General features: G+C 43.6%; 1 protein-coding gene and 1 long non-coding RNA gene across 2 annotated transcripts; both read right to left on the bottom strand.

The window, feature by feature from the left end:
* Positions 1-1,204: 1,204 nt before the first annotated feature.
* On the bottom strand, positions 1,205-3,090 carry LOC120860742 (death effector domain-containing protein-like). Its single transcript, XM_040236479.1, is given in 4 exon segments — positions 1,205-2,409; positions 2,412-2,453; positions 2,456-2,751; positions 3,007-3,090. Coding segments are annotated over 3 exon segments (951 nt in total). The 5' UTR covers positions 2,655-2,751; positions 3,007-3,090; the 3' UTR covers positions 1,205-1,699.
* Positions 3,091-6,526: 3,436 nt separating this feature from the next.
* LOC120860741 lies at positions 6,527-10,406 on the bottom strand. Its single transcript, XR_005720418.1, has 3 exons — positions 10,322-10,406; positions 10,254-10,255; positions 6,527-6,538 (listed from the first exon to the last, which is right to left on the bottom strand). It is a non-coding gene; the product is annotated as an uncharacterized LOC120860741 (long non-coding RNA).
* Positions 10,407-11,235: the final 829 nt, after the last annotated feature.

The raw sequence follows: 11,235 nt of genomic DNA, 5'->3' as shown, positions 1-11,235 counted from the left end.
TCACATTTCAGGATGTCTCGCTCTAGGTGAGTAATCACACCATCGTGATTATCTTAGTCGTGAAGATCTTTTTTGTACAGTTCTTCTGTGTATTCTTGCCACCTCTTCTTAATATCTTCTGTTTCTGTTAGGTCCATACTGTTTCTGTCCTTTATCGAGCCCATCTTTGCATGAAATGTTCCCTTGGTATCTCTAATTTTCTTGAAGAGATCTCTAATCTTTCCCATTCTGTTGTTTGCCTGTATTTTTTTGCATTGATTGCTGAGGAAGGCTTTCTTATCTCTTCTTGCTAATCTTTGGAACTCTGCATTCAGATGCTTCTATCTTTCCTTTTCTCCTTTGCTTTTTGCCTCTCTCCTTTTCACATCTATTTGTAAAGCGTCCTCAGACAGCCATTTTGCTTTTTTGTATTTCTTTTCCATGGGGATGGTCTTGATCCCTGTCTCCTGTTTAATTATCATGAACCTCCGTCCATAATTCATTAGGCACTCTATCTATCAGATCTAGTCTCTTCAATCTATTTCTCACTTCTACAGTATAATCATAAGGGATTTGATTTAGTTCATATCTGAATGGTCTAGTAGTTTTCTCTACTTTCTTCAATTTTAGTCTGAAATTGGCAATAAGAAGTTCATGATCTGAACCACAGTCAGCTCCTGGTCTTATTTTTGTTGCAATATATATATATATATTTATTCTTTGTTCTGATGCTATATATATAAGCATAGTTAGAAAATGAACATTTATAAGTAATTTCAAGAACTACAAAAGTATTATTAGTATGGAATCTAGATGTCTGATCTAGTGTAGTTGAATTTTACTCTATTTTATTCCATAATTTATTGCTCATTTAAATGTAAGTTATGCTTCCAGGTGTAATTTTTTTTTTTTGCAGGGTACATTATTTATTTTCACTTGAACATGGAAAGAAAGTGTCACACTCCCCCTTTCCAGGGGGACTGTATTTTAACCAGCAACCGCTTCTCCATCCACCCTGTGTGTATGTGTGTGAGTACACACAGCACCACAGTTGGGACTGACTAGGCTGACCTAGTCCTCTTACCTATTATTCCTTTGAAGAGGGTTTGACGGAGAGGGAAAAGGAAGGAGCCACACCAGGCAGAGGTTTCAAGCCATGGAATGGAGGAAACAAGGCAGAGAGGAGCAGCACCAGAGGCCAGGAGAGAGTGGAAAGGGCCACAGCTTCTTTTTTAAAAATTCTATAATTTGGGAGAGGGTGGTGATTAATTTGCAAAATACAGTTCAGAGTCCCACCTTCCACACAGCTCCCTACTGACAGCCCTTTGGTTTTTCAGACAAAGTTTAAGAGCCCTCATAAAGCCAGAAGTACTGACAACCCCTCAATGCACCCAAAAGCAGTGATCACTTCAATCCCTTACAAAGACTATGACCTATAGACTTTGCTTCTCCCTACACATTTGTCTTACGGCTCAGTGGCAAGGTGACTGTAGAGACACACGTGAGGGGTTAAGTGGAAAAGGGCAACAAAAGGAAGCCAGGCACATGGGTGCAGGGAGGGGTGGGGGACACCACTTCCATTTTTCTTTTGTCTTTTCCTTTTAAAAAAAAAAGGCAGGGGTGTGATTGGTTGGAAGGGTAGAGAACAAACCCCAGAACAGTATGTAAGCTCCAGAGGTGGGTGGTGAGAAGTCCCCAGAGAAGTGAGAAGGGGAAAAGGTCAGGGCAGTGCTTGCAGCATCAAGTTCCTCAGGAGTTTCTGTCGGCCCAGCTCATAGTCCTCCTCGTCCACGTTCACCAGCAGCTTGATGGCTTCATGGCCCACAGCCTGCTTGAGGGAGTCTGTGATAAAGACCCCTTTAAGTGCCTCTAGTAACGAGCCGTTGATGTAGTCCCGCCAGAATGCATCGAGGTAGGTGAGCTCAGAGAACTTGATGTCACAGATGATGGAGCCCAGGTCCCGGGACTTGAGGATGGTGTTGGCCTGGTTAAAGCGCTCAAACTGGCGCTCGAGTGGGTCCTGCTTGTTGGAGAAGACGTTGCCCTGCAGAGCGCTCTCATGCTGGCAGTACTCAGCCCGGACCCGCAGCCTGATGTCGCATGTCTGCTTTTCCTTGGGATCTGGTGTCACTGACTTCCGGCGTTTCTGCTGGCTCCCAAGTGTGGCTCTCCCTCGAGCTGGCCGCTTGCTACACATCTGAGGGCCTGAAGTAGGGCAGCACACCACAGGATAGTGGGGAGGCACTGTTTTACGGGGGTGGGGAGGCCTCGGTTCTGGGTCGCTGAGGGCTCTGGGTGTCACATAGCGAACTGATGTCTCCTCCAGGGATTTGTCTACAAGATCAGGGCACACAGCCCGTCTCCGCTTGAGAGTGACGTAGGGCAGCAGGTCATGGCGAGTGATGATGCGTGGCAGCTGCAGCACCTGCGGAAGTGACTCTCATCACAGCGGCCCTGGCGCTCCAGTGCCAGTAGAAGTCACGTCCATTTCGGATGAGGCTACGCTCGTGGTCATCAATGACGTCAACAAAGAGCAAGGAAAGAATGCGCACGTCTCTGTGTGTCAGGTGGGTGCCCACGATGTCAAACATGCGGTGCAGGCTGTACAGCCCATGCTCCTGCTCATCGTGCTCTTCGGGCCACACCTGGCTTGCCCTCCGCTTTAGGCCCGCCATGCTGGGGGCTCAGGTACACACTGCTTTCCAGAATCCCTGCTCAGCAGCTGCAATCCCCACTATACTCTGCAGGAAACTTAATTTCCCAGGTCTCTTCCTAGTACACAGTGAGAATGAAATATCCACTGGGGCAGCATCTACTCAAACATCTACATTTCACTGGGAACATTTTTTTTTATACAAGGGTACTGACCCTCCCTCCAGCAAAATGAAGAGTCAGGAAACTAAAGCGCTCAATTAGCCTAGATGCCGTCCTGAGTTTTCTGCTCTCTTTCTCAGACCTCACAGCCTTGACTTCAGCCTACAGAACAACACAGCATGCCTGTTTCCCCATTCCGACATTGATAATTACTTAAAACTAGGCAAGTCCTTTACTCCTTTCACACAACAGCGATACCAGGGTCCTCCTTTCCCCTTCTTTTCGTAACCAGGAAAAACAAGGGTGCTTTTGGAAATCCAGTTGAACCCTGGTCAACCCCAATTCTCTAAACCCACAAGACCATTCCCTTCTGCCCGTCCCACCCTAGGAAAAGCTAAAAGGCCTGGCAATTAGAATTGGCTGCAACTGATGCTGCTTACCTCTGTTCTCTCTTCCTTTCCACAGGGGAAAGGGAAACCCCTGAACCTCTATCATTCGTGCAGCTCCACTCTCCTATCTCCCATCCCATTCCCCTTCCTCCCAAACTTTCCTCCCAGTCTCTCACTTTCTCCATTACCTCGTTACACTGACACGCTCTCCAGTCCCCAAACTTCCGTTTTCTCCTTTTCCACCCAAATTCTCCCCTAGGCCCTTCCCCCTCGCACCTCCAATTTAACACTTTCAGAACCTCCCCCCAAATGTCTCAAACCCAATCCTCACCTCTCGCCTCTCCACTACAGCCCTTACGTGAGTCCAGTTCTCCCCACCACTTGCCACAAGCCCCCTTCTCCCTCACACCCTCACCCCCGCCCTCCTGCTCCTACCCCCGTGGCCCGGCGGGCCCCGAAGCCCCACTCCCCACCTTGGCCTCTCTAACACCCCAGCCCGGCCCAGCCTTGGCCCTTGTTTACGCCCCCTGCCCCACTCCCCCGCCTCCAAGGTGTAATTTTGAACATCTTTTTCAGACTTATTTCAAGACTTTGAAATGTTGCTCTTTACAGATTAATTTTATCAGAAATCAATTTTTAGCTGTCAACTTTATTGGGATTTTCAGGATTGCATTTCTTATTGTTTTGTTTTACCTTTTATTGAGACTTCATTTTCAGCAAGAGCTTTTGAATTTTTTTTTTCTCTTTTCTTCTATTTGGCATTTTGAAATGATGTAGCTTATAAGGAATTACAGGCTTAAGCCCTGTTTGAGCAAGTGAGTGCTGAATCACTCAGTCGTGTCCAACTCTTTGTCTCCCCATGAACTGTGCCCACCAGGCTGCTCTGTCCATGGAATTTTCCAGGCAAGACTACTGGAGTGGGCTATTTCCTCTTCCAGGGGAAATTCCCAATCCAGGGAGATATGTTTAGTAGTATTTAATTATTTTCCCTTCTTGTATTCACTGATAGTAGTGGAAATACAGACTTTGAATATTAGGTTAACCTGAGGTCCCTATAATCCTAACAAGTAAATTAGCATACCAGCCAAGAAGGAGCAATACTCACATGATAGACAAATTCCCTGTTCTCAAGGATTTCTTTCATATATGAACCCAACTGTCTTTATTAGCTTTCTTCATGTTCACAGTTGCTCAGATTTTAAATAAAGGGCAACGTCAAAGCTAGAAATAACACGCTGTACTGTGCTAGTTGTTTGGGCTGAGTTTCAAAACTGCTTCAGAATCAGATCGAAAAAGCAATTTTCAATTATTGGAAATAAGTACAATATACCTTGACAATATAATAGGTAACCTAAACTGTAAACAAAGGGTCATTCTATGTCCTATTGCCTTCAAAGGTATGATTTTGAGGAACCGTCAAGAATTTTTATGCAGCATTAATGACATTTTAATCTATGCTGATTTATTTATTTAGATTAGAAAGTGTTCTGTTTTCTAGTTTTGTGGATAACTTCTCAATAACCTTGCTTGTGTAATCATATGTGCTAGTACATAGAGTATATCAGTAACTTTATATTTTAATTTGAACTATTTCTGTTACATATATTTTATTTCTTTTTTTTCTTTTGGAAAAGTTACAGTGACATAACAATTAATTTACTTAAATTTACAAAATGCGTTATAGGAGCCAGAAAACTGGTGCCCCTCACTTTGGCCTATACAGACACGGCTGGAGATTGAAATGCTATGAGGAACTGATATTCTTCTTCGAGAAGACTCAGCTTATGTCTTTATGTATCATTAGTGTTATGTGATAAGTGTATTCAGCTATTCATGAATTCTGATGTTTGTTCCACAGTAAGAACTACCTAGTCCAATACCTTACCTTTATGACTAAGAAAAACAAGGATCAGACTTGTGACATTTGTTACGAAATGTCACAAGTTGCAATACATTCTTAAGATGATAAAATTTTATAAGTAAATGGATACAATTCTTTGACATTAAGCATTGTAAAACTGTACCCTTAAACTTAAAGTGTAAAACTCCTACATTAACAGTTAAAAAGTATATTCAAGTTTAAGAACTGTGTTCTAATGTTTTAACCTAATTATTTCTTACATAATACAGTAGCCTGTAATTGGATTACTCCCATCAGATCATTCAGTTTTAAGAAAACAATTTAGCAATGGACTGGAATATAAAAGGGCTGCTTCTATGTACTATTCTGCTTGAGTGCATGCTGTACGTTTGTGAGCCCAAGGACTGCAGCCCTCCAGGCTCCTCTGTCCGTGGAAGTTTCCAGCAAGAATACTGAAGTGAGTTACCACTTCCTCCTCCTGGGGATCTTCCTGACCTAGGGATCCCACCCAATTCTCCTGTGTCTCTTGCATTGGAGGCAGATTCTTTACCACTGACCCACCTGAGATCTTCATTCATTCCTTCCAACGGTGCTGATCTATGCAAAACAAATTACACACCCTCATTATCCTAAACGAATGTCAGCCATGAAGTCTCCTGAATAACAAGGTTTAACTTTGGTAGGAAATCAGGTGTGACAGCAGTGCACATTTCCCTTACCAAGCAGTAAATAATAGCTTGCTTTATTTTGGTAAGGCTGTGTGACTTCAGAAAACAAAAGTTAAAAATATTCCATAAAATGGTTATTTTCAACGTTATATAGATGTTCTGAAATAAAGGTTTTAGTCAGTACTTTTTATAGATATCAGAAGAAGGGATGTAAACCAAATTTCCACTTGAAGGTGGAAGATTAACTATATTAACTTAGATCCACAGACTTTGTTTTCTAAATGTGGATGAGTGTTATCCAACTGTTATGTTTCTTTCTATAAAAATGAGATTTCTTGTTTTAAAGTCTTCTGCTCTTGAATACGTGCCTTACTCCTTTTCAGAGAATTAATGTGGTTTGCATCATTTCTCAGACAGGACTCTTGGTGTCTCTTTCTTTCATCTGGACTGGTGTGAGTCCTGACCTTTTGTAAGGTCTGTATAGATACAGGACTCTTACAGAAAAGTACACTCTAGCTAGCTCTGTAGAGAAACACAAGTGATGTTCTTTCTGTTCTTCTTGGTCACATTTCTGTCTTATATCAAAGTTTTGGTTCATATTCCTATCAAAAGAAGTGATATTTATTGTGTCTTATCAGTTATTTTATTTTTTACTACAAAAGTACATTTAATTATACTTACAAAGTTACTTGCTTACCTGTTTTCTGTATTGAAATCTAATTCTGTAATTTCTTTTTTATATTTTCCCTTGTGTACAGGAATAATAATAATTACATGTACACTTGTTAGATGTAGCAACTAGTTTAAACACACACACATAATTTATTCTTCACAACAGCTTTTTGAAATAGATGTTATTATGTCTCCGATTAGGAAGACAGATAGGAAAAGGATGACTAACCACTCCTAGGATACAGACCAAGTAAATGGTAGACTAAGGATTCATACTCAAGCAGCCTAATTTTAGAGTTCATATCTTTTAAAATTTGTTTTATATCTCACATAACATTTTTACTACGTTCTTCATTAAAATTCTATATAACATAAAATAAAACAAAGTAATCGTTCCAACAACTGACAGTGTACTTCAGTTCAGTTCAGTTCAGTTGCTCAGTCGTGTCTGACTCTTTGTGACCCCGTCGACTGCAGCTTGCCAGGCTTCCCTGTCCATCACCACCTCCTGGAGCGTGCTCAAGCTCATGTCCATCGGGTCGGTGAAGGCAGTGGCCCTGCACAGCGTCTCTATCTGCCAGGAATGCTTGGAGCTCCGTTAGATCTGCTGACCCACGGGACTTCAGTGGCAGAGCAGTTGCAGCTGGTGCCCCTGGGCTTCCAGTCTGCTGCAGTCTTCCTGTCTGACTGCTGCCTGTAGACATTAAGCTTCAGCTCGGTGTTGAATATTCTCTGACTCTGAATGAATATTGCTTGTACGTGTGAGTAGAAATAGGACGTTTAAATTATTTTGCACCTTATTCTTATTATTAATTTTTCTATTCCTGTTCATCATGAGGCAAGATATTCTGACCTACCAAGGCACAAAGTCAGGCACGCGTGACAGTGCTCCATTAACAAACGGCAGTGAGGATGAAGGAGAGAGGGCTGAGCAGGGCTGAGGGAAAGGTAGCTTGTGTGAAGGAAGTAGCGCACATGTCCATGGCTCCAACTCATAAATCACATTCTTGAGCCCAATAGTGACAGAACTGCGGGATAGAAAGAGGCCACCCAAAGCTGACAGCTGTGGCCATCTAGTTTCTGTCTGGGGGTACCTCTAAAGGACGGGGCTGAATGGAGACTCCTCCAGGAGACTCATAACAGAGCACGGCCAAGGGCACATCTCAGCACAGCAGTGCCTGTGAGCTATTCCTCTGCACCCTGTTGCCAGGCAACAAGTCCTGCTCAGCCATTTGCAATGGGCTCCTCCCCCCAAGGAAGCAACTGTCAGTTAGTGACCGTTAGTGGGGACATTCAGGAAAGGTTAGTGCAGCAGGGATCAGCAGGTGGACAGTGAGTTAAGACTCAATCCTGGCCTCCCCCGACCAGGGTGCTCCAGTTCATCCAGCCTCAGACCAGCGGTGATCTGGGGGCCCAGGGGACATGTGGGGGGCTGTGTCCTGCTGACCTCCAGAGCCCTCCCAGTGGCCCCTACTGGTCAGGCCCAGGCCTTGAGGAGGCAGTGACCCTGTCCCCGCCTCTGCCACCTCCTGGCAGCACCATCTGCCTGGGATGCCATCTGCAAGACCTGCTCGCACACCCCCCACCACATGGCCGGCCTGAGGAGCCTGAGGGCCAGTTGGGTTTGGCGCCTGGCTCCCTCAGCGATGACGGCTGAGCAGGGTCTGAGGACCCAGCCCTGAGGGCACTGCCAGCTGAGCTCTGACTCAGCCAGGACTGGACCCTGGAGGGTAAGTCGTGCCTCAGGACCTGCCCTTTCTGGTCAGAACAGAGACTAACATTCATGAGATATTTATAGGAACAGTTACCTGACCATGACCTGACCCCCAGAACAAGGGCTCTGACACCAGGACGTTTAAACAACTCACCACGCCCCTGCCTCAGCTTTCTCGGAAAGGGCTTCGCTGAGAGCTTTCAGGGAGTTTGGGGTTTTTAAGGCATGAGCCCCTCCTCTCCTTGCAGGGCCCTCAGTACATCTTTTTGGGCTCCACACCTTGACCTTCTGTTTTTGTTTAGCCTCCCTATACGTTGGGCACAGGGACTCGTTTTTCAGTAAAAGGCAGAGCTTCAGTCTGCTTGTTGCTTGTTGCCTGTTTGTTTTTGCCTATAAGGAGAAATGCCAAATGAGCAGCTCAATACCAATTCATGAAATGTGTCCAATGGTTTGGTGGAATGATCAGGGCACAATTGTAAGATTCATGAAAAGAGTCTTGAAGATGGTGTGTAGATAGATGCCTTTGGAAACAGGATAGGAAGATATTTGTGTTTCACGTGAATTAGTAAAAACAAACTAAACAAACAAACCTAAAGAGGGACTCAGCAATCAAGTGACTAAGACAGCCTCTACTATGAATGTCTGTCAGCATCCTGCTCTGCCACCTCTGTCTTTGCTCAGTGACTCATGAACAAAGCAGCCCTGGTGACAAGGATGGGATCAGCATGAGCTTAGCAATGCTGAATTCCACCCCCGAGGCTGGCCTGGCTGTAGACACTGTTGAGTGTCCATATCCCAACAATGGAGACTGACCCTGAGTTCTCTGAGGTGATCAGCCAGCTACCTGGTGGCAGGCTGACTACTTTAAATCCCTTTCTTTATCGAATTGGGTAACATCTTGCTTTTACTGGAAAATACATTTACTCAGAAAATGAATTTGCTTTCCTTGTCCACAGTGCTTCCCCTTAGACTCCCATGACTGCTATATCCACTGCCGTGGTTTCCCACACAGCTTTGCTTCTGACCTAAAGCTGCAGAATTCCCTTCCTAGTGTGTTTCTACAGTGGGTAGGCTGCAAGAGCTACACTCCTGTGAAACTTCAAGGAGGCTTTGAAAGAACTGTTTTATAGTGCACACACACACACCTCCTAATGACCTAGTTACACACCCATCTTTGCACTGCTGTGTAGGAATTTTGAAACTGCAATGAAATTGATTTAATGAATCAGGCCTAAGCAGTCGTTTTTATTAAAAGATATATCATCTTGGGTGGGCCAAATTTAATTAATAAAAGGCCTTTAAAAGAGGGTCTGTGCATGTTAATCGCTAAGACGTGTCTGAGTCTTTTGTGACCCCATGGATGGAAGCCCACCAGGCTCCTCTGTTCATGGGATTTTCCAGGCAAGAATCCTGAAGCAGATTGCCATTTCCTTTTCCAGGGGATCTTCCTGACACAGCAATCAAACCCAGGTCTCCTGCATCAGCAGGTGACTTCCTTAGCATTGAGTCTCATGGGAAATTCTGTTCAAAAGGATAGACCCTTTCTATGTCCAGAGATTCCAGGCTTCAGTTAATATAGTTTCCAGTCATGATTTTTAGCTCCTGACTGTATGCCTTGCCAAATTCTCTTCTTTAATCAGCCACCAGAAATGGGTGAACAAATCCTTTGTAAAAAGTACTGCTTCTTTTATTGAATTTCTGTGCACAAAACTAATTCATGTTACTAGAGATTATTTCTGACACCACAAGCAGCACTTTTATTTGTTACATTTCTTTTAGATTATAATTTTTTACCACTGATGGACCAGTGTTGCCACGTGATTATTAAGTAAGCACCATAATTTACGTTAGGCGTCTCTCTTCCTGTTGTACAGTATTTTAGGTTTGCACAAATGCATCATGCCATGTGTCCACCCCTGTAATATTGTATAGATAGTTTTAGGGCCCTAAACACCCCTGGGCTCCACTTATTCATCCCTCTTTCTCCTCCCCTTCCACCAAAGTCTTCCACCAAACTTCTGGCAATCCCTGATCTTTTCAACACCTGTAGAGCTTTGCCTTTTCCAGAATGTCATAGAGGTGAAAGCATCCCTTTTTATTCAGGATTTTGAGAATGACTTCTTTCACTTAGTAATAGCTCTTTAAACCTTCTCCACTTCTTTCAAGGCTCAGTAACCCATTTCCTTTACTCACCAAATAATAGTCTAGTGTATAAATGCATCACAGTTTATTCACTTACTGAAGGACAACTTGATTTCTTCCAATTTTTGGCAAGTATGAGTAAAGTTGCTCTGAACATCTGTGTGGAAGCTTTCATGTTTTCAGTATATTTGGATAATTAACTACGAGTGTGATTACTGTATTAGGTGATAGGTAGCCTATATTTAGCTTCATAAGAATCCTATAAAGTGGTTGTACCATTTTACATTCCACCAACAGTTAATAAATTGAGTTCCTGTTGCTCTGTATCTTCACCAATATTTGGGATTTTCTGTTTATTGGAGTTTAGCCACTGATAATTGGCATAGTGGCATCTCCTTTTGAAAGAATTGAGTTTTTCATTCTTTCTTACTTTACTTTAGACCTTATTTTTGTATTTATTTATGTAGTAGTGTAGCTATATTGTAGTACCTGAAAACTTTAATCCTAGAACCAGGTTTCTTAGGTTCAAATTCTAATTCTACCTTTTACTCCGTGGTACATAGGTTAGCTATTTAACACGTGCCTCAGTAACTTCCCTGGTGGCTCAGATGATAAAGCGTCTGTCTCCAATGCGTAGACCCAGGTTCTGTCCCTGTGTTGGGAAGATCCCCTGAGAAGGAAATGGCAGTCCACTCCAGGACTATGCCTGGAAAATCCCATGGACAGAGGAGCCTGGTAGGCTACAGTCCACGGGGTCGCAAAGAATAGGAGACGACTGAGCGACTTCACTTTTCAGTAACCTTATGGGTTTCCAGAGTAAAGAGCTCAGATGCTAAAGATTCCACGTGCAGTGCATGAGACCTGCGTTTGTATCCTGGATCTGGAAGATCCCCTGGAGAAGGGAATGGCAACCCACTCCAGTATTCTTTGGTGAATCCGGTGTACAGAGGTTTTAGTCCATGGGTCACAAAGAGTTGGACAGGAATAAGTGCCTTT

Source organism: Oryx dammah, unplaced genomic scaffold, assembly GCF_014754425.2.
Source record: "Oryx dammah isolate SB20612 unplaced genomic scaffold, SCBI_Odam_1.1 HiC_scaffold_11168, whole genome shotgun sequence".
NCBI classification, from domain to species: domain Eukaryota; kingdom Metazoa; phylum Chordata; class Mammalia; order Artiodactyla; family Bovidae; genus Oryx; species Oryx dammah.
Note: the sequence above shows the minus strand (reverse complement) of the source record. Positions and strands in the feature narration are given on the sequence as shown.